Source organism: Orycteropus afer, unplaced genomic scaffold, assembly GCF_000298275.1.
Source record: "Orycteropus afer afer isolate SDZICR_OR568_19922 unplaced genomic scaffold, OryAfe1.0 scaffold01132, whole genome shotgun sequence".
In the NCBI taxonomy this organism is placed as follows: domain Eukaryota; kingdom Metazoa; phylum Chordata; class Mammalia; order Tubulidentata; family Orycteropodidae; genus Orycteropus; species Orycteropus afer.
This window is the reverse complement of record NW_006922719.1, coordinates 118,776-141,540: the sequence shown is the minus strand read 5'-3', so window position 1 is coordinate 141,540 and position 22,765 is coordinate 118,776. Positions and strand designations below refer to the sequence as shown.

The following is a 22,765-nucleotide window of genomic DNA, read 5'->3' as shown; positions in this document are numbered from 1 at the left end:
TCAGCGGATGGTGTATCGTACATAGGGGACCTCAACATCCTCGCCGCTCTCGTCGTTGCAGCACAGCTCAAGTACCAGCGCCCGCACATGGCGGCCTAGCTTTCGCTTCGACACACGGCTCACAATTTCTGTCATCCTGGGGGTGGGGAAGCAGAGGGTTAAGGAGGCAGAAAGCAAGAGAGAGAAAGGGCAGAGGTAGATGGGGTGGAGGAGGTGGAAAGGTAGAGTATATATGTGAGTACAGATAGAAGTTGAGGCTCCCTACCCACATGTTCTGCCCTTTGCCCCTGGCCTTCCCCAGCCTGCCCAGCAGCCAACTCACGGCTGATCCAACCGTTCCTTGAGCTTGGCAGCTGGCATGAAGAAGGAATAGAGCATGGACACACCCTGGGACAGCATGGTGATTTCCAATTTGTGCTCTGTCTGGGGAGCGGGGAGAGGGAGACAGCAGTGTCACGGAGGTAAATAGCCCATCACCTGTATATCCTGCCCCCAGGTGGAGGTGAGAGTAAGGAAGGGGCTTTACCTTAAAATAGTCGAGGAACTGTTTGAGGGTCATCTCCTCACCATTAGGCTGCAGTCCCTGTACCTCAAATCGATCCCACAATGTCCACTCTTGGTTATAGTACTGCAGGACAAGGAGCATGAGACTAGAACAGGGGCCACCCCAAAGGGTCCAGCCTATGTCAGTCCCCACTCCACACCCTCATGAAGACATATTAAGTCCAAACATAGACCGTTTTTGTTCAAAACTCTCTCGTAGCTCTCATCTCATCCTGAATAAGCACTGAAATCTTTACAATGACCAAGGCCCTATACACCATTGGAATCATAATCTTTTTCTCATCCCCAACCCTTATTCTTGCTCATTCTGCTCTAACTACACTGGCCTTCTACTTATTGGTCCACAAACATGTCAGGCATACTCCTACCTCAGGACCCTTGCAAAGACTGGTCCCTCTACCCGGAATGCCCTTCCCCTAGAAACCTGCATGGCTTGTCCCCTAACCTCCTCTTTCAAATCTAGACCTAAATGTCATCTTTACTGCAAGGCCTTCCCTGACCACCCCATTTAAAATCCCAAACCCACTCCTCGCCCCCTGTTACTCCCAAGTCCTCTCCTTGACCTGCTCATTTGTTTGGTCCTAGCACATACCAGGTACTCAACAAACATGATTTATCAATTAGTAAACAAGGGATGCACAGAAAAGAGCATGTACATATTGGGAAAAACCCTCACCTAGTGACAAGGTATGATGAAGACTACAAACACACACAGACAAACACTACCCACAAAGCCATCCCTCCTGATGCAGGCCCCTACTTGGTGTTGAGGTGCAGCAAGGGGCTCAGAGAAGCCGAAGAAAGGCAAGGCCAAGTTGAGGAAGCCATTTTTGTAGGAATCAAGCTGTCGATGCCCCTGCACCACCTTGTACAACTCCAGACACACAAGGCCAACCACAGCTGCTGTGGTTGTGGCAATGGCTGGGATGATCTTCCCTGCAATCAGCTTACTCTGTTGATGCAAGAAAGGACCAGGAAAGGTGGTAGTTAGAGAAGTGCAGGGTCTACAGAAGGGGGTGGAATGTAAAGTCTAGATTCCATTCACCTTGTGCCGGTCTGCAGGGGGAATGTCATAGTTCTCTGCCCGGAGGTTGGATGCAGCCACGATGAAATCCATATGGAAGTTGCTATCATCATCCTGTTACATGTGAGGAGGGGAGAGGAGAATAAAAAGAGGGTCAGAGAAGGAAGAGGCTTTGTGGCTTCTGAGGACATAAGTACTGTCCACCCCAAGCACCTGCTGGATTCTCCCAAATTACAAAGGAATGGCTGGGAACACCTTTTCATTCAGGGCCACATGGCAGGCCTGTGATGCAATCCCCACAACGGCCTGTAGCTGGCTCCAGATCCCCAGAGATCTTTTCAGTCCATCCCCTCAATGCTCAGCCCACCCATCCCCCTATCCTGCCTGAGGTCCCCACCCAGCACCTTCTCAAAGTCAATGGGGTACATCTTGAACCCAGGGAGCTTGTCTGGGCTGGGCAGCGTGGCCTTGAGCTCCTCTAGACGGCTGTCATCTGTAGAAAGGGAGGAACACATCATCCCCTTAGATCCCAGGTCAGGGTCTGAAATGGAAGTGGAGCCCAGGATGGGGCAAAAGGTATTCAGGAAGATAAAGGATCTGGAAAGGAGAGACATCCTGGGAGGGAAGAAGGGCAAATGGGAAGAGGAAGAACAGAAGAACAGAGTACACACCTGCGAAAGACAGAAAGAAGTGGAGGATATCAAGAGAGATATTTCTGGAGACACTAAGGAACAGAAATGAAGCCATTACAAGAAAATGAAGATGAAAAGATCAAAATAGGAGACTAGATTTTAGAGAGAATAATATAGAAAATAGGGAGACATGGAGGTTGGTGAAGGGAAGGAAGGAGGAGAGGATGCAGAAGATATACAAAGGAGAAGCTGGGGAAAAACATACAGACATGGATATAAATGAGATGAGGAGGAGGAGATGGGAGAAGATAGAAATAGGGACACACACAGGAGGTGAGACAGGAGGGTGATATACATAGAGAGAGATGGAGAAAATATATGGACGAGATTAAGGTAGATATGTAAGGAAAGATGAGAATAAATATACAGAAAGGAACGTGAGGGAGTAGGTTATTTGGGAAGAGAGATGGAAGTAGACACATGGAGAGTAAAATGGAGGGGGAGATACATAAGGAGAGGAGGTGGTGGGATATATGGAAGGTATATGCAGAAAGGAGTTAAGAGTTACAGATGCATTATCTACACAGGGTGAGACAGAAGGGAGATAGGTGGGATAAATATATATAAATCAGGGTCTGCAAACTATGGTCCCATGGGTCAAATTCAATCTGCTACCTGTTTTTATAAATAAAGTTTTATTGGAAAACAGCCACCTTCATTTGTTTACATCTTTTCTATAGCTGCTTTTGCACTTCAGCTGCAGAGCTGATTAGTTGCAGATACTATACAGCCTGCTAATAAGCCTAAAACATTTCATTTTTGGCCCTTTACCTCTGATATACTCCATGTGCTGGGGGAAGAGATAGAGGGAGACAGGAGGAGTTGGAGAGTAGATGTGAGGGAGATGGGAAGAGAGAGATTGAGAGGGATATGGAAAAGGATATAGAGAGCAATACTATTGTAAAAATGCATAGAAGAACAAGAGGGTTGATATGTATGGATAGAAAGATGGGGTGAGATACAGAAGGAGAGAAAGTAGGGAAGATATCAAAGGAGAGAGACCATTGGTGGAAAAAAGACACCCTAGATAAATGGATCAAGAAGAGACAGAGAAACAGAGAACAAAACTAAGGGAAACAAATACACCCAGAGTAAGACAGACAGACAGCTAGCTCTCCTGAGCGAGAACCAGGAGACAAGATTAAGAAAAAGAGAGATAGCAAGTGATTTTGCCCCACCCATCTCTCTTCATTTCAGAGGAGGAAATGAGGCTTAAAGGAGGGTGTCAGAGTCCCAGGCCTGGATCACAGAGGACAGCCAGGGACAGAGGACCGGTGGGGAGAAGGCTGGGCTGGGGACAATGGGGATGGGTGGCTCCTACCCAAATGGCCAAGCACCCTTACCAACAGAGGCATTGGCGCTCTGCAGCTCCTGGTCAGAGACATGGATCTTGACACCAGACTTGGGGGTAAACTCAGGAACCTGCACAGACTGTAGGAGTGTAGCCACAGCAGTTCGGTCCTGAGAACCCATCAGTCCATAGGTCTGGGCAAACAGGTTGGCGGCAGCAATCACGTAATCCAGGTGCAGGGACTGAGAGAAGGCAGGACATGGAGGGGTGAGTACATCAGCACTCATTTGAGAAGCCTCCACCTCCAACTCACCCACCCACCCTCTACTTGATCCTAGGAGACCCCAGAGAGGACACTTACATTGTTGACATCAAAGGTAAGTGGGTGTGGACATCGCTTGGGTCCAGACCAGAATGGGGCTCCCGAGCTTGTAAGCTAAGAGGGTGAAGAGATTTTTTGGGAGCAGGACCTGAGAGTGGAGACCTCTCTGACAATCTCAACTCATCACCTTGGTCCCAGATATCCCTTGACTCACTATCTCTGGTTGGGCACACACAGGGGACCTGGAGTGAATCATAAAAGACTCAGACTATACAGTTCTGCAGATGGAGGTTTGAATGCCAAGTTGAACCAGAAACCTTCCCAAGAAAACAGCTACCAATTCCTGAGCATTCATTTTGTGCCAGAAACATAGTTACTTAACAAATTCTTACAAATTACCAAGCACTATTAAGTATCAATATATACACATCCATGAGACAGATCATTCCTACTTCACAGATGAGGAAACTGAGGTGCAAAGAAAAGTGACATGACTTGCCCTAAGTTCAAATGGAGCTGAGGTTTGACCCAATACCAATTCCTGTGGTCTTAACCCCAGAATTTTGCCCCTTGAAATCCTACAGCCCTGACTGGGAGTAAGGTATGATTCAACGCACACCACAGGTAAGAGAAACAGAAACCAAGTCTTTTGTTTGAAGGAAAGGGGATAGGAGTGAAAAACAGGTCCATGGAGAAAACAGAAGCTTAATCATTCTTCGGAGATCTCCCTGCCCCAGAATACCTGCCATAGCTAGATTAGTAACTGGGATGAGTCACATCAAGAACTCACAGCAGGCTTCTGTTTGGGGGGAACGTATTCTGCCGAAAGGACTCAGCTAACATGCATTACCTGGTCAGGAGGGAAGTTGTGCAGCAGCTGCCGGATGTTGTTCGAGTACTGGGTGTGCCAGTGGTGACAGGCCCAGGTCACACAGTCAGCCCAGGTCTGTGGCCGCTGCAGCACCAGGCTGCGCTGCACGGCCTCCAGCACCTCCAGTGGTTGTGTGCCTGCCAGTCGCAGTGTCCGCTCCACAAACTTGGGGTCTCTACCAGGAATTAGATGGGGCAAAGGGACAGGATTACTCACAGTAGCCCCAGACACGGGGTCCAAGACAACCCCCAATCACTTCCTCCATGGAAAGCTAATCCCAATCCCCCAATGGCATAAGGCCCAAGCATTCATTCATTCAGTCAAAAGCAGGCCAAGTGCTGGGTGTTACAGTGGTGAGGAACACAGACAGGATGCCTTGGATTGTGTGTAAGGGACAAGGCAAGAGGGCACTGGGGCAGATGGGCTACTCACGTGAGGTACTGATTGACGTTTTCTGCCGGCTGCTTGAAGAGGCCTTCAAACTCATCACGAGCCCACTGCAGACAGAGCAAACAGATTACATGGAGTGATGGCTGACAAAATGGGTCTCCACAGACATTAGAAAGATTAATGAATAAAGCCACTCAAAAGAAGACTGCTGCTCTGGGAGAAGGGAAGATGAAAGTCTTAACCACTGCTTCCCAACCCCCCATCCCAGTACCTCAATTTAAAAGCCAATGACCTTGACCTGGCAGTGGTTACATAAGTGTCTATGTGTGAAAAATATATTCTCAAGATCTGTGTACCTTTCTCTAAATAGGTATATTATGCCTCAATAAAAAACATTCAGACTAAAAACAAAAATGATCCCTATCCAGGCCCTGGGGACTCAATAGAAAACAAGACAGAGGCTCTGCTCACTGAGGATTCCTAAGACAGTAAATATAGTCACTAGTGAGGTGGTTTGGAGCATAGATGTTAAACTCAGGTTCAAACCCCAGCTTTTCCACATATTACCTAGTTTTGTAACTTCAGGTACATAAGGACTTCAGGTACACAAGGTAACACCTTTACCTCTATGTCCTCATTCCTAAAACAGATACTATAATAGTAATCCTTAGCTCATGGGGTGACTATGAAGGAACAAGCAAATATGTATATACTTAAAGCTTACTTAAAACAGCCCTCTGAGATAGATTATATTGTTGTCTCCATTTTACAGACAAGGAATTTGAAGCAGAGATTAAGTCCAAGGTCACATATGGCCTAGTAAAGACTGTGGTGGGTGCACAAATATAAACACACCCAACGTGTAACTGCAGGGTTGGAAAGGAAAGTGACAGACTGTTTTTCCTATACCACCTTGCCTCCCTATTTTTTCCCCACTTTCATACTTCTAAACACTCTGAAAGGTTTAGTCTCAAAGGTTGTACTAAAAATCATTCTGAAAGCACAGTGATAATCCTTGGGTGTGGGGTAGTGACAGGAAGGGAACTGGAGTTGGGGTAGGTTCTGTTCCTTGGCCTGGGTGCCAGTTACCCAGGTTTTGTTCACTTTGTAAAAAATCAACTAGATATATATACTGTTCTGTGTGTACATGCATTATATAAACAGAATCATCCTGAAAAACCAGCTGTTAAACCCATTCCAAGCAACAGCTGGGGAAACCCGAATTAAGCCAAGTATTAAAGACATTTACTGATGTTTTGTTTATATAGCAGCAGTTCTCAACTGAGGGTAATTTTGCCCCACCAGGAGACTTTTGGCAATATCTGGAGACATGTTTGATTGTCACAACTGGAAGGGGGAAAGTGCTATTGGCATTTAATGTAGAAGCCAGGGATGCTACTAAACATACTACAATGCACAGGACAGCCTCCCATGATAAAGAAAAATTTGGCCCCAAATGTCAATAGTGCCAAGGATGTTATATAGGAACATATTCTCACTTTATAGACACATATGGAAGTACTGGAGAGTAAAGTGTTGTGATGTCCATAACATACTTCAGCACAAAGAAAATAAACTTGAATCTAAGAAAAAAATGTTAAATCTTGGTGAGGCATGGTATGAGAGTGTTCACCATTCTTTATACTTGTTTACATATTGAGAATTTTTCAACTTAAAAGTTAAAAAGCCAGGGGCCTGATGGTGTTCTGGGTGTCTGCTCTCCTCAGCCTCCTCCCAAAGCCAATCACCTGCAGGGTGTGCTCGATGGCATTGGGGAAGTTCTTCAGTGTGCAGATAGGGATGGACTTCTCAGGTGGGTCCTGGCTAGAGCTGTATGACTCTGTCAGGAATGGGATCACCACCTGCACGTTACCCTTGGTGCCCAGTGTGCCTGACTCCAGCAGGGGTTTACGGTAGTACACGCAGCGGCGATCCATGTACATGCCTACAGGGAAGTGGGGGGGGACAGCATTAGAGTTGGAGGGACAGAGTGAGACTTGGGAAAGGAATGGGATATCCTATCCTAGGGATAGGATAGGAACACAGGCACCACCACCCCAGTCCAATACACACACACAACTCTGCCCTTGTCCTCTTCACCCGCCTCCAAACTCACGGGCATCCACGTTGTCCAGGGCATTGGCTACACCATCCAGATTTTGGAAGAAGTCATCGTCATAGATGCGCTCTGTGTCGGGGCCCACACGGTTCTGGTGGCTTGTCACCCGGATATGTGGATTCATCTGCTGCACAGCTGCAGCAGCTGTATCAGACTTCAACTTCTGGTGGAGTGATGGTATGCAGTTCCAGGGCGGGGATGAAGGAACAGAGCTCAGTCATTCATGCATGTACCCAACAAACCTTTACAGAACTGTCCTCCTGAGGACTGATTTATTTAATGCTGGTAAGAACCAGGCCCAGAGTTCAGAAGGCTCCCTGGTTTAGCAGGAGAGATAATCTGTGGTAATGCCACATGATGAGGTCTGTGACAGCTGTGGCAAGGGCTCAGTGGAAAGGGAAGCAAGTGGGCAGACACAGACTGGAGACAATGGGTTAGACATCTGTTCTTTTGACTACCTAACACCTATTATTCTTTCAGGTAACAGCACCCAGAGTTGGGGCAGATGCCCAGAACATTTCCCCCAGATGTCTTCTTATTCCCTTACCTTCTCTGAGCATTCACAGAAATAAGGCTTTTTCAAAGAGGTCTTCCTTAACCACTGTAATCAAAATGACAAACCAACCTCCCCAAGCTCTCCCAATTTCCCTGATCTTGTTTTTTTGTTGTTTCCTTTGCACAGCATTTATCACCTAACATTAACTATATACTTCATTATTATCTTACATTTACTGTTTGCTGTCTTTCCTCCCCAAGTAGCATCTTTTTGTTTGTTCCTTGATGTATCCCAAGTACCTAGAACAGTATCTACCTTAGTAGATTTATGTGAATAAATGAATGAATGACAGGGAGAATAGACTCTGGGCAGGTAAATGACACTGTCCCCTACAGAAGGCTTCCCAAATAGATCCCTGTATAACCCAGTTTCCGTCTGTGCAGGAAAGAATTAGCATAACAGGTCTAAACTGCTATCCTTGAAAAGGCCTGCTTGCAAGGTTGGCAACTGGCTGGCGTCTGGGAACTTAGATTTCAGGTGAGTTTCTACCATTTCCAGAACTGGTAAGAATGGCTCACTATGTCTACAATGTTTATGCAAACAATATGATTTGTGCTGAATAGAATATGCTTTCCTTCTGGGAGTCTGGATTTTGGGTATAGGCCAGGCAGAGACTTTGTGACCAGCCCCCAATAAAAACCCTGAGAGCTGAGTCTTTAACAAGTATTCCTGGTTCACGCGTACTGGTACAACTCATTGATGGGGAAATTAAATCTGTCCTATGTGACTCCACTAGAAGAGGACTCTTGGAAACTTGCACCTTGTCTCCCTGGACTTCACCCCAGGTTTTGCTCTGTAGCTCCCACTGTAATAAATCATAGCCGTTGAGTATGACCATATATTGAGTTCTATGAGTTCTTCCAGCAAATCACTGAACTTGAGGGTGGTCCTGGGGACCCTGACACTTAACCACTTAACCAGAACTGATCAGAGATCAAAAATTAAGGGGAGGAGATGGAAAATGAGAGACCTGATGAAAGGGTGCTCAATAAATGTTTGTTAATGACAGAGAAAAACTGAGGAAAGGAAGAGTTGAAGGAAAGATAGAAGTGGAAAGAAAGAATAAGAAAAAGACAGAAGAAAAGTGAGAGAGGACAAAACCCCACTCCCACCCCACTCACCGTGACATCCCAGGGCCGGAACAGAAACTGTCGGTTCAGATTGGACTTCTCAATGGTGTCCATATCTGTGACGATGATTTCTCCCCCCTCTTCACAGCCTAGTCCAATCATGGCAAAGTTCTTGAGCAGCTCACAGCCAATGGCTCCTGCACCCACCTAGCAGGTAGCCAAGAAGACAGACAGAGTTTGGTCAGGGCGACACAGGCTAGCACGATGTCACCTATTATCCTTCACTCCTCCTGGAGATAGCAGGAGAGCGGAACAGAGGCTAGTGCCATATCTTCAAGTGTCATGGCCGTAAGAAATATCTCACAGTTATCTGAGGAACTGTGAAACACCAGAGTGGAGAAACAGAGGGATGCATCAGGCTTTCCCTCAAGATAAAAAAAGTGGCAAAGGGGATGAAACAAGGGTTCAAGAACTAAAAGATCCTCTCTTGGACTGGAGAAGAGGTGGCCAGAGACCCTGCAGGGGAGGTGAAGGCAGCTGGTGCCCAACAAAGTCACTCACCAAGAAGTACTTCTGCCTGCCCAATTTCTCTTGCAAGCCTGAGCCGAACACAGCCACCTGCCCATCATAACGGTTCTGGCGCTGAAAAATCCAAAGGGAGGAGGGTCACAGGGAGGCTTCCCTAGAAATGCACCCAGTAATGCCTTTCCCAATGGATCCATTCACATACCGGGAGGCACTTGTCCTCCGTGAGGGCCTCATTGTCCTCAGGGAGACACTCAAGGGCATCGAAGTACAGCCACTGCATGATGGGCATAAACTTCCCAGAGCAGGCCTGAGGTTGGGGGGTAGAGAGGAGAGATGGTCAGTGGTTAATCAGGGACTGACACAGATGAACAGCCAATGATAGAGAAATGTGCCTGGCCCCAGGGCCTATCCTCATGCCTACCCTAACCCTGTCCTTCCCCACCCATGCTGACCTTCATGACCTCCTGGGCAGCCAGCCCCCCAATGAAGGCATTTATGGGTGCCAGATCACCGGCAGCCACATATGCCAGTTTCCGAATAAGGTTCTCATCCAGGTTGTCTTGCTGCACTGTTGGCAGGGCTTGCACATTCACAGCCTGTGCTAGGGCCACCAGTTCTGATGCATCCTCCTGGTGGGGCAGAAGGAACCAAGAGAGGACCTGTCAAGCCACTGTAGAGGGAGGGAGAAGGGGAGGAGGGCAGATAGGTAGAGAGGGATAGTAGGCTTCAGTGCCCAAAACATTTGCCTTGGCTGGCTTGCCTAATGCCTACCTACCTTGTTGCGGGGCCGAGGTGGCCGGCCGTGCTGAGCACAGAATTGGTGTAGGGCCTGGAAACCAATGTGCAGCTGGGCAGGGCGTGAATACTTGGCAAAGTCCGTTAACACAAAGTCAGGCTCTGCCAGCGAGGCCAGCAAGGATTTCTGTGGAAGACAGGGCATCAGGACCAAAGGAGAGGAATAGAAAACCTGGTAATGTCTAAAACCATACCCTCCCAAGCCCACTCCCCACAAGATACTCACAAAGCTAATCTTCTTAGGTACTTTGACCTGACTGACGATGCCTCCACGGATGTAGTCAGAGAAGTTGGAGGTGTTGCAGATGCTAAAGGTGTAAGGGCCTAGGGTGGATGGGGAAGCTGTCAGTCCACCCAACCCCCCCCCCCCCAAGATCTATAATACTCTCAGGATAAGGGGAAAAAACACTTCCATGGCCCAGCTCAGACATTAGAAGCCCTGGGCTTCACTTGGACATCAGAAAGCATCTTCTGCCCCAGACCCACTATCCCTGGTCCCAAGTCTATAATGGAAGACCCTCTCTGCTCCCTGCCCAAATCAGCTCAGACACCAGAGGATCCTCTAATCTACTCTGTTCCAAAGCCAGAGACCTTCTCTTCATCAGCACAGATACCAAGGACCCACTCTCCTAGGAATATCTCTTCCCAATACCCACTAACTCTGGTTGGGCCCCAGAGGACTGACTCTGTCTCTGGTTCATGCTGGATGCTTGGGACGTGTCACCCCCTGCTCAGAGCTCAGGGACATGTTTCCTCCCTTCAATACCCTGGCCAAAGCCCCAGAACATCTCAGAACATCTCCTATCTCCCCTCTGACTCCCCCTCGCTCACCCAGGACTTTGATCTCTATGGGCTGATTTCCATTGAGTTCGGTCATGCCCTGTACTTCTGAAAAGGAGACAAAGTCGCCACTCTCAAACCCATGTCGGGCCTCATCCAAGCAGGTAACCACACCGGGGTTGTCCTGGTTAAAGGAGGAGTGAGCCTCAGAGGCAGTACCAGGAGCAGACAAAGCGGACTGCTGCTGACCATCTGCCTACCAGGACCCCTGGGGCTGGCCTCCTCACCTTGGTGACCATAGAAACCATAGCACTAAGTGGCTGCTCCCCATTGGGATCTGCGAGGATCATTTCCTCTCCAAAGTCACAGAAGAGCTGCCTGTAGAAGGAGGCAACGGGGCTAATACTCAAATTCCACGCACGCAGGGACTCCATGCATCCCACAAGATGTAGTGAATACTTAAACTCAACCCATCACTGCCGGGGATCAGATACTGTTCATGCCACATAGAAAAAGGTTAACACACAGAATCCAAATCAGGGCAGCTCATAAGTCTTGGCCTAGGCCTGGAAAGGGTTAAGAAAATAGGGGAAGGCACTCACCCAAACAGGCCACGTGTGTCTGCCACCACCAGCTTGATGCCATGGCTGTGACAGAACTCACCCACTCGCAGCTGGTCCTCCAGGGGGCTGTTGGTAAGGACTACCACCTGTGGAAAGGTAGAGAGGCTCAGGCCCAAGGCCCAACATTGGGGCAAAGGAGAATGGAAAAGGGCTGATGGAGACAGCTCAGGAAATCTTGAGGAGGAGGTGATTCAGTCCTCTTTTACAAACATGAACAAAGTACCTACTGTGTGTCAAACTCAATGAGGCTGAAACTCAGTGGAGAGACATACAAATCCCTAGACCATAAGGAAAAGTAAAGAGGTACCTGGGAAGGCAGAATTTGGAAACCAGCTGCCTTGTTTATTTGACAAATACCCACTACTGCCACACTAGACCCTGCTGTGCCCCAGGCAACACAGAATGAGTAAAACGCTATCCCCAGCCAGAGTCTGAGCTGACTACTACTATACTTACCTGCTCCAATTCTCAAGATAACATCTGCTCAGCCACGATCTTTGGGACTTTTCTCTTTGCCTGAATGTCTACTATTACCTACAAGAGTGAGCTCCTACTCCTACATCAGGACTCAAGTTGCAGTGCCCTGAGTCTCTGGGACACCTAGGGCAGCATCTTAGCTCCCACAGTTCCACTTTCTGGCCCACATTTATTTTTTACTTAACAAACATCCATATAGCCCTTACCATATGCCACTGCTATTCTAAGTGCTTAACCCTCATAAAAACTCTGAAGTCAATGTTACTATCCTCTTCATTCTATAGACAGGAAAAACTAAGGCACAGGAGGTTAAATGACTTGCCCAAGGTCATACAACCAGTAGAGCTAAAGACTCACACCAAGGCAGTTGGGCTGTGTTCATAACCCCTATGCTGTACTGTCTGAACATATCTTTCTGCCTGAAAAGGTATGAGCTCCCTGAGGGAGGATCTAAGGTCTAAATCCTGCCTAAGCCTCCCTCAGCATGAAACGTAGCAGACAGGGCCATTAAATACTGAACAAATGAAAAAACCAGAGATGGGCTCTGAGAGAATTAGGCAGGAGGTTGTGTGGTGCCCCAAGGTACCTGGAAGCCACTAAGGAAGTCCTCAATAAGGGGTCCAGTGTAGGCGCTGACAGGCACGTAGCTGTTGAGTTCAGCAAGGCGGGGCTGTGATACTTCAGCCCGGTTTTTACCAATGTCTTCCTCCCTCAGGTAGAACTATAAGGGGGTGCAGTAGGGAAAGAAATGAAGTGGCTGCAGAGCCTAGGGGTAGGAGGAGTCCCTCAGCAGGCAGAAAGGAACTGGGAAGAGGTACCTGAGAGGAGAGGTCAGCCCACTGGGCAGTACCCTGGTCATGTAGGGTGACAGCCTTGACACCACCAAGGATGATGTTCTTGGCAATCTCCACACCTAGGCCCCGCAGGCCTGATACCAATACGCTGGATGTCTGGAGCCGCTTCATTGCCTCATGGCCCAGCACATACCTGGCAGGTTAGGGGGCACTCTGGGTAAAGACCTAGCCCATCCAACCCTACCTTCTCAACGGCCCCTCCCAACTCTCAATCAGGCCTTGGCCCCACTTACAGCTGCCGGGAATAGAGGCCCTCGTCTATGTCTGCTTCGCTGCCGTTCTTTGCCATTCCCTAGGGATGGGGGTGGGATAGGAAGAACAGGTTCGAGAGAGACAAGCACAAGTAGGGTTTGGAGAAATGGATAGTAGTACAAAAGACTTTCCAACCCACCACCACGACCACCCTGCCTACCAGTCTTTAGGAAGAAGACACTCACGTTGGTTGGCACTGAGGGTACTTCAGGCAGCAAAGAGTGGGCAGAGGAGCAGTTAGAACCCGGCTTTGGATCAGGCCCGGACACGCGACGTTTCTTGGACAGCGGCGAGCTGGACATCTGGAGGGAAAAGTAGAGGTAGAGGTGAGGCTGGTGCATGTGAGTTTTTCTGTTAGTGGTGATTCTAGGAGAAAAAAGAGAAGACTGAAGTATGAGCTTCTATAGCTACTTTATAGAATAAGAGACAGGTAAAGAGAGGTGAAGTGACTTGTCTAGGATAACACAGCTGTGAAAGATCTGAACCTAGGTGGTCTGGCTTTCAAATCCTTGCTACTGACCATTAGGCCATTTGCCTCTCTTCAGCTCAGCATAACAAGGAAGAGACTCCAATCTGGTGGGATGAGATAGCTCAGGGGGCAGGAATGCATGGGAAAGGACACAGGGAAGAGGTAACCCCAAGGAGGAAGTGAGAAGAGAGCTGTTACACTGTGGGGAGTTGCAGTCAACGTCATCCAACAAAATGTATATGAATTGCTGTATGAAAAATGAATTTGCTCTGTAAACTTTGACCCAAATCACAATAAAAATTAAAAAGAAAAAAAAAGAAAGTTGTCACAAGGATGCACTTTTTGGAAGATTGGAGGAGGGTTGCGGATTCAGGACAGGCCCATTTTCATATCCTGACCCTGCTATGCCTTGACAGATGTCATTTAACCCCTATGGGCCTCATTTTCCTTGCCTGTATCATAAAAGGGAAAACATCACTTACATACTCCACAGGATTGCTGACATAATGAAAAATAAAACAGGGCATAAAGCTTGACACAGAGTTGATAGGCAATAACAGCCATTCTACTCGCCATTAACCATGCAGAGAGGGGTGCGGGAAGGATATTGGAACTTGGACATCAATCAGAGTAGGCTGATGGCAAAATAGACCATCATCATACATGGAACCCAGTTCCCAGAGGGGCTCAAGGAGGAAAGCCAGAGTTTTGCAAAGCCCCTTCTTGTCCTTGTCCCCCCAGCTTTGGGAGGGGAAAACCAGTCCAGGCCAATAAAAGAGGTTGCAGGAAAAAAGGAAACATTTCCTAACCCTCATCTTTGCATATGAACTCCTTTAAATAGATCAACAATAACAATAAATTAATATTTATTAACATTTATTAATTAATATTATTAATTCACCCCCATGAAGTTTGGACTAATATCAATAATACCCCTTCCCTCCATCTGACAGTAGAAGAAAAAAAATCTTTCAGGGATGTTCAGTGACTGGACCAAGGTGCCCACAAAGAAAGTAGCCAAGCTGAGACAGACCAGGATCTGCTGACTCTTGAATCCCAAGCTGTCTCCCAGTAAAGCATTACTACATTCCATCCCCTCAATGGACCTGACCCTGTAAAAACAGGGCTTTAATGTCCTTGCCTCACAAATGAGAAAACCTAAGCTCACAGAAGTCAAGTAACTTGCCAAGGGTCACACAGTAAGTCAGAGAGGAAAAAACAAAAACACTCTCCTATGGAAATGGAATATGGTGTGTGTGTCGGGGGGGAGGTGATGGGATCCATACAGTGACAGGACTCAGAATCATTTCCCCTCGCACCCAATGCCAAGCTTTTATTCATGAAAGTCCTCCTACACTAGGTCTTTTCTAACACCCAAGCATACCAAGTACCTCCACTGTGGCTAAGATTCTATCTTAGCACCTGTCACACTCCAGCACTAATCACAAAGACAAGAACTACCTACCACCATCTACCAAGAGCTTACAGTCTGTCAATCAGAGGATAAAGGACTTTTGTCTAATCCTAACAAATCCTATGAACCAGATAACCTGATGCCCACATCATAGATAAGAAAATACAAGCCCAGAGAGTTCCAGTTAACTTGCCCAAAGTCACACAGCTGGTGAGGACTGTTTGCAAATACCTCATGAGTGAAGAATAGGGATATTACTCAGAGCTCACCCATCCCACAGGGCTAAGGGATGGGAAGTAAGGGAGGAGGAGGAGGAGTCATCAGAAGACTGCCTGCTGTTGTTGTTAGGTGCCATGGAGTCAGCTCCTACTCACAGCAACCCTATGTACAACAGAATGAAACATTGTCCAGTCCTGCACCAGCCTCATAATCCTTGGTATACCTGAGCCCACTGTTACAGCCACTGTGTCAATCCCATCTCCTTGAGGACCTTCTCCTTTTTTGCTGATCCTCCACTTTACCAAGCATGATATCCTTCTCTAGGGACTGGTCTCTTCTGACAACATGACCAAAGTAGGTCCTTCTAAAGACCATTCCATCTGCACTTCTTCCAGGACAGATTTGTTCATTCTTCTGGCAATCCATGGCATTTTCAGTAACCTTTGCCAACACCAAAACTGAAAGTCATCAACTCTTTTTCGGCATATGGGGTAACTGAAAATACCATGGCTTAAGCTAGGCACACCTTAGTCTTCAAGGTGATGTCTTTGTTCCTTAACATTTTTAAGAGGTCTTCTGCAGCAGATTTGCCCAGTGCAATATGACATCTGATTTCTTGACTGCTGCTTCCATGTGTGTTGACCAAAGACATCCTGGACAACTTCAATCTTTTCTCCATTTATTGTGATGTTGCTTATTGGTCCAGTTGTGAGGATTTTGGTTATCTTTATGTTGGGGTGTAATCCACACTGAAGACTGTAGTCACCTTCACTTTCAGTGAGCAAGGTTGTCATCTACATATTGCAAGTTGTTCATGAGTCCTCCTCCAATCTTGATGCTGTGGTCTTCTTCATATAGTTCAGCTTCTTGGATGATTTGCTCAGCATACAAACTGAATAAATATGGTGAAAGGATACAACCCTGGTACCCACCCTTCATGATGTTAAACCACGCAGTATCCCCTTGTTCTGTTCAAATGACAGCCTCTTGATCTATGCACAGGTTCCTTATAAGCACAACGAAGTATTCCAGAATTACCATTCTACTCAACATTATCCATAATACATTATGATGCACACAGCTAAATGCCTTTGCATGGTCAATAAAACACACATAAACATCTTTCTGGCATTCTTTGCTTTCAGCCAAGATCCATCTGGCATCAGAAATTATATCCCTCATTCCATGTCTTCTTCTGAATCTGGCTTGAATTTCTGGCAGTTCCCTCTCAATATACTGCTGTAACTGTTTTTTCATTAAAAAATTTTATTTACATGTGATATTAATGACATTATTCAATAATTTCAACATTCTGTTGGATAACCTTTCTTTGGAACAGGCACAAATATATAGATATCTTCCAGTTAGTTGGCCAGGTAGCTGTCTTCCAAATTTCTTGGCATAAATGAGTAAGTGCCTCCAGCCCTGCAGCTGTTTGCTCAAACATTATAATGGGTTTTCCATCCATTCCTGGAGGTTTTCTTTTTTCTTTTTGTCAATTCCTACAGTGCACCTTGGAGTTCTTTCTTCAATACCATTGGTTCTTGATCATATGCCACCTCCTGAAATAGCTGAACACTGACCAATTCTTTTTGGTACGCTGTGTATTCCTTCCGTCTTCGTTTGATACTTCTTGCATCATTCAATATTTTGACCACAACCAAAAAACAAACTCACCGGCATTGAGTCTATTTCGACTCACAGCAACCCCCTTTCAGTTTCCGAGGCAGTAAATCTTTACAGAAGTAGATTGCCTAGTCTTCCTTCCACCAAGTGGCTGATGGGTTTGAACTGCCAACCTTCTGGTTAGTAGTGAAATGCCTTAGACACTACACCACCATAAAATTCTCAATATTGCAACTCAAGGCTTGAATTTTTCCTTCAGTTTTTTCAGCCTGAGAAATGCTAAACATGTTCTTCATTTTTGATTTTCTAACTCCAGGTCTTTGCACATTTCATTATGATACTTTACTTTGTCTTCTCCAACCACCCTCTGAAGCCTTCTACTCAATTCTTTTATTTCAGCATTTCTTCCATTCACTTTAGCTACTCTCCATTCAAGATCAAGTTTCAGAGTCTCTGCTGACATCCACTTTGGTCTTTTCTTCCTTCCCTGTTTTTTTAGTGAACTTTTGCTTTCTTCATGCATGACTTTTCTTGATGTCATCTCACAACTCATTTAATCTTTAGTCAATGGTGTTCAATGTGGCACATTATGCTTCAGATGGATCTAAATTCAGGTGGGATATAACCAAACTCATGTTTCAGCTCTCATGAACTTGTTTTAATTTTATGTAGCTTCCATTTGAACTTGCACATGAGCATCTGATGGTCTGCTGCAGAGTCAGCTCCTGGCCTTACTTTGACTGAAGATATGGAGCTTCTCCATTGCCTCTTTCCACAGATGTAGTCAATCTGAATCCTGTGTATCCCATCTGGCAAAGACCACATGTACAGCTGCCACTAATGTTGTTGAAAAAAGGTATTAGCAGTAAGTCATTGGTCTTGCAAAATTCTATCATGTGGCTGCAGGTGTCATTTCTATCCCCAATGCCCTATTTTCCAACTATCATTGATTCTTCTTTATTTCCAATTTTTGCATTTCAATCACCAGTAATAATCAACACATCTTGATTGACTGTACAGCCAATTTCATACTTCAGAAGTTGGTAAAAATCTTCAATTTTTCATCTATAGTTTTAGTTGTTGGTGCACAAATTTGTATAACATTATTAACTGGTCTTTCTTGTAGGAGTATGGATGTTATCCTATCACTGACAGCACAGTACTCCATGATACATCTTGAACCATTCTGACACCACTCATCTGTCAGTCTGTCATACTGTGGTGGCTTGTGTGTTGCTGTGAGGCTGGAGACTATTTCAAATACTATGAGGGTCATCAATGGTGGACAGGTTGCAGTGAAGCTTCCAGAATAAGACAGACTAGAAAAGAAGATGGGATCACCCACTTCTGAAAAAATTGACCACTGAAAACCTTATGAAATACAGTAAAGCACTGTCTGATATGGTACTGGAAAACTTTATGAGTAGCAGTGAAATAGTATCTGATATAGTGCCAGAAAATGAGCCCTTTAGGTCAGAAGGCACTCAAAATATGACTGGGGAAGAGCTGCCTCCTCAAAATAGAGTCAACCTTAATGATGTGGATGGAGTAAAGATTTCAGGACCTTCATTTGCTGACAGGGCATGACTCACAGTAGGAAGGAACAGCTGCAAACACTGTCAAAAAAAAAAAAGTTTCAAGATCTACTCTGAAGTACAATGCTGTGAATGATAGAAGGCTGGCCGTTGTTATGTGCAGTCAAGTTGGACCTGACTCATAGCGACCCCTCCTTGGGTTTCCGAGGCAGTATCACTACAGAAGTAGATTGCCCAACCTTCTTTCCAAGGAGTGGCTGGTGGGTTTGAACTGCCAGCCTTCTGGTTAGCAGTCAAGCACCTTAGGCACTACGCTACTGCCAGCAGAATTGCTAGGACTACTAAGAATTGAGTTGCATAGGAAAAGGCTTGGTGAATTAATAGGGAGGCAAAGGCAAATCATATTTTGTTTGCTGATTCTTTGACCTGGTGCAAGGACCTCACTTCTTCTGAGTCCCATTTTCTCCAAAAGCAGGGACAAACAGAACCATTCTTGAGGGGCTGCTGGGAGGGTTAAAGTTAAGATCTGTGTTCAGAGCTCATCGACCTAACAACATGATCTCCTCCCTGGGCACCTGTAGTGGCGTCCATTACTCAAGTTATCTCCTTGCCTTATCATTGGTTTATAAATGCTTGGGACACACCATCTCCCCACTCCCTAAATCAAAGATGATCCAAGGCCAGAAAGATCTTTAATATCTGGACCTTTCACCTCTGGGACCCTAGTGCTGGGGGCAAGGATCAAAGTAGGTTTTGGTTTATCAAAAGTAGATTTTGATTACAGAGTTTGGGAATAGCCTTGTCCTAAGGCAAGCAGAAGCAGCTCTGATGGTATAGTGCCAAAGGCATTTGACTACTAACCAGAAGACTGGCAGTTCAAACCCACCAGCCATTCCTCAGAAGGAAGACTGGGCAATCTACTTCTGTAGAGTTAGCACCTCAGAAACCCAAGGAGGGGTCGCTATGGGTCAAAATCAACTTGATGGCAGTGATACTTGTTTTTATTTTTTGGAAGGCAAGCAGAATGGGTCTGGGGCAAATACTCCAGAGAAGGGCTAAAGAGCTGCTTGCCCCCAGCAAAAAAAAAATTCTCCATCTACATTTACTCAAGCCCCTATTAGGAATTCAAGCCCTTATAGAGGTAGCCCCCAAAGTAAGAAGTATGTGAATACCACAAACTGCACTTACAGCCCTCTGGTTTTGTTTATTTCCTGTACTACATACAATGTTGCAGTATGTAATTTGCTGATGTTAGGGTATAGAGTCTAGGGCATTTGACTGCTAACCAGAAGGCTGGCAGTTCAAACCCATCTTGGAAGGAAGATTGGGCAATCTAATTCCGTATTGATACAGCCTCGGAAACCCAAGAAGGGGTCGCTATGAGTCGGATCTGACTCGATGGCAGTGAGTTTGGTTTCGTTTTTGGTATCATCTGAAATGTTCACTAACAGATGTGCAATATTATGATTCAAAACAATGCCATGTAGCAGGCAATGAAAAGGGAAAAAAATGCAAGGATCCTGTTTGTTTGTTTTTTTTTTAAGGTAGTAACATGCACTACCACCAGCTTTTTTTTTTTTGTAAGTTAGTAACACATACTGCCACCTGCTGGTTGTTTTCTTTCTTTTTTCACTTGTAAATTAGTAACATTAGTAACACGTACTGCCAGGGCAGTCTTTTTTTTTTTTTGTAAGTTAGTAACATGTACTACCACTTTTTTTTTTTTTTGTAAATTAGTAACACGTACTGTTGGGCAATCCTACTTCTGTAGTGATACTGCCTCGGAAACCCAAGGTGGGGTCGCTATGAGTCGGGCGGACTGGACAGCACATAACAACAACAACTACAATGTTGCAGTGCATAACTTGCTGATGTTATTATTCTGAAATGTTCACTTGCAAAAGTTTAATATTACCATCTATCTTTCAAAACACTGTCATATAGCAGGCTATGGGAAAAAAAAAGTATTTGACTTAGATCAGAACCAACTTGGAACAGAACCTCATCATTAAGTTGGGGACTAGCTGTACTGTAAATTGTTTGACAAGGCTGAACTAGGGCTTAGAGTTTCCACACTTGTTTGGGGTCTCCAAACTGATTACTTGAAGCCTGAGTGTTCTCCATTCCCCAAACCACAGAAGAGGGCTTGAGAAGAACTGTGGAGTCAGTTTGAGAGGGGGAAGGCACAGGATTGGATTACTAGGATGGAGAATTTAGAGCACAGAGACAGAATGTTGGGGCCTGTCAAGACTCCTGCAAGGGGTTAAATGAGAAATTTCTGGGAACTTGAGAGGAGTCAGGAGGTGGCTGTCTGAGCTCACAAAGGCTCTGAGGGAGAAGGGAAAGGGGGTGTTGAAAGCAGGGGGGCAAACTGTTACAATATGGGGACTACAATCAATGTCATGAAACAAAATGTGTATGAAATGCTACATGGAAAATGAATTTGCTCTGTGAGCTTTCACCTAAATCACAATAGCTAAATAAATAAGCAGGGGTGAGGGTGTCCACTGGGTCTGCTGAGATACAGATACTCGAATCTGTATTTTTTGGGAGAAAAGTCAGGAAATTGCAGGAGGGATAGTAGAGACCCTCACAGGCTGCAAAGGGGTAGGAGGGCAGATTCTGGGACCCATGGAAGTTGCACAGCGAACGGGTAGGGGAATTCTGGGGCACTGAGGGGGGGTCTGTCTCTGTGGGCACATGCTGAAGGCAGAGAGAAATCTGTAACCAAAAATAATAGGGCTTGTAGGGAGAGGGGTGTCTCTGACACTAGAATCCCAGAAAGCTGAGGGTGGATGCTGAAGCCGAGGGTAGGATTAGGAAGACTCTGAGAGCAGTCCCTTGGGGACTGAATTTCAAATGTGGCACCAAGGCCCTGTGGTAGTCTCTGACAGGATATGCTAAATACTGCAACTGCTCTGAGGAGATGGAAAAGGGAAGCTGAGCTCAGACATCAGACAGTTCAGGTCCCAAAAAGTTGAACAAGCAGACACTGGCTAAATCTTTAAGTGGAGTTGGGTTTCCTCTGACCAATTATGTTGGACCCTATGGAAGCTCTGAGAATAGATGCTGAGACAAAGACAACTGGACCTGCCGGGGGGAAGGGATGACTGACAATGATGTTGGAGTCCTATAAGGCTGATAGCAGAGAGCCTCTGACTAAGGTTACTGGGGGGCCCTAACAGGCTCTTAGGGAAGATTCTGATGACTGATGTGAGGTTAAGGGATCTGTAATATGAGAACCTGAAATCCTCATCAGGTTTTAAAGGCAGAGAGGTTGGGTCAAGGGTAGAATTGGGGAGGTGAGTCTCTGATGGGGGTGACTAGAACTCAATAAGGTCTGTAAAGGAAGATGCTCATGGGAGGATCTCTGACAGAGGATTATGTATCCAAATAGTTCTTCCCCAGTGTCTAGTCCCCTGGGAGGTTGTGAGGGAAAATACTTGGGGTTAGGAGTGTCTGAAAGGGAGATCCTTAGGCCTGCAAGGGGTAGTTGCTTAAGGTTAATACTGAGACCATAAAAAAGGAAGCATTTCCCAAACGAAGACACTGGACTAGGGTGGAGTTGGGCCACTGAATACAAATGCTGGGTCTGGGAATATCTAAGAAAGTGATGTAGAAAGGAGGAAGTCTCTAAGGGCAGATTCTAGAGATTGCAGGAGTCTCTAAAGACAGATGCTGAGGGCGGGAGGGGGAGTCTCCAAATAAAAATGCTGGGCCCAGAGGGGTCTCTGATGGAAGATTCTAGGGCCAAGGTGGGGTTGGGAGATCTCTGTAATGTGGGGAAGGGGTGTTTCTGATAGGGAGATTAGGTTCAAATAGCCTTGGAGGCTCTGAGAGTAGTATGGGGGGGGGGCAGGAGGTTGGTATTTGAAAAGATGCTAGAGAAAATTCTCCTTCAGAAGTGAAGGCTCATATGGACCCTCCCTGGGGTCTGGCTCTTGGAAGCTGAGAGCAAATACTGAAAGTACTGAAGGCTAGCACTGTCTGAAGGGAGATCCTGGAGGAAGGCCTTTAATAGCATACATCGGATGTGGGCTTCGACCAAGAATGTTGAGTTTAGCGAGTCTCTATTGGTGGTTGGGAGGAGTTCTGATCTGAGATGCAAGGTCCTGGAAGGGGTCAGGTTCCTGAATAAGAATATTGGGCCTGAGTCTCTAAAAGTAGATTCTCGGGGTTTGAACTCAAGGTCAGATTTCTGAATCCGAGGAGGGAGTGGTCCCAGATGGGAAATGCCTGCCCTTCCCGAGGATCTGCAACCCTCCCACCCGGCAGATACCCAGAGTCCGAGTTA

At 46.1% G+C, this 22,765-nt stretch overlaps 1 protein-coding gene across 1 annotated transcript in view; it reads right to left on the bottom strand.

The window, feature by feature from the left end:
* UBA1 (ubiquitin like modifier activating enzyme 1) overlaps window positions 1-22,765 on the bottom strand; it is a 27,628-nt gene continuing 4,863 nt past the window's right edge. The window contains exons 2-26 of the mRNA XM_007958796.2: window positions 13,394-13,510; window positions 13,190-13,248; window positions 12,921-13,089; window positions 12,689-12,823; window positions 11,605-11,711; window positions 11,290-11,380; window positions 11,054-11,186; window positions 10,449-10,546; window positions 10,203-10,349; window positions 9,880-10,056; window positions 9,630-9,734; window positions 9,461-9,541; window positions 8,951-9,106; window positions 7,271-7,436; window positions 6,903-7,099; window positions 5,197-5,261; window positions 4,744-4,939; window positions 3,933-4,007; window positions 3,624-3,813; window positions 1,993-2,081; window positions 1,610-1,702; window positions 1,325-1,516; window positions 527-628; window positions 323-423; window positions 1-136 (exon numbers count right to left, since the gene is read on the bottom strand). Coding sequence (XP_007956987.1) covers window positions 1-136; window positions 323-423; window positions 527-628; window positions 1,325-1,516; window positions 1,610-1,702; window positions 1,993-2,081; window positions 3,624-3,813; window positions 3,933-4,007; window positions 4,744-4,939; window positions 5,197-5,261; window positions 6,903-7,099; window positions 7,271-7,436; window positions 8,951-9,106; window positions 9,461-9,541; window positions 9,630-9,734; window positions 9,880-10,056; window positions 10,203-10,349; window positions 10,449-10,546; window positions 11,054-11,186; window positions 11,290-11,380; window positions 11,605-11,711; window positions 12,689-12,823; window positions 12,921-13,089; window positions 13,190-13,248; window positions 13,394-13,510 — 3,177 coding nt within the window. The remainder of the gene's footprint in view (window positions 137-322; window positions 424-526; window positions 629-1,324; window positions 1,517-1,609; window positions 1,703-1,992; window positions 2,082-3,623; window positions 3,814-3,932; window positions 4,008-4,743; window positions 4,940-5,196; window positions 5,262-6,902; window positions 7,100-7,270; window positions 7,437-8,950; window positions 9,107-9,460; window positions 9,542-9,629; window positions 9,735-9,879; window positions 10,057-10,202; window positions 10,350-10,448; window positions 10,547-11,053; window positions 11,187-11,289; window positions 11,381-11,604; window positions 11,712-12,688; window positions 12,824-12,920; window positions 13,090-13,189; window positions 13,249-13,393; window positions 13,511-22,765) is intronic.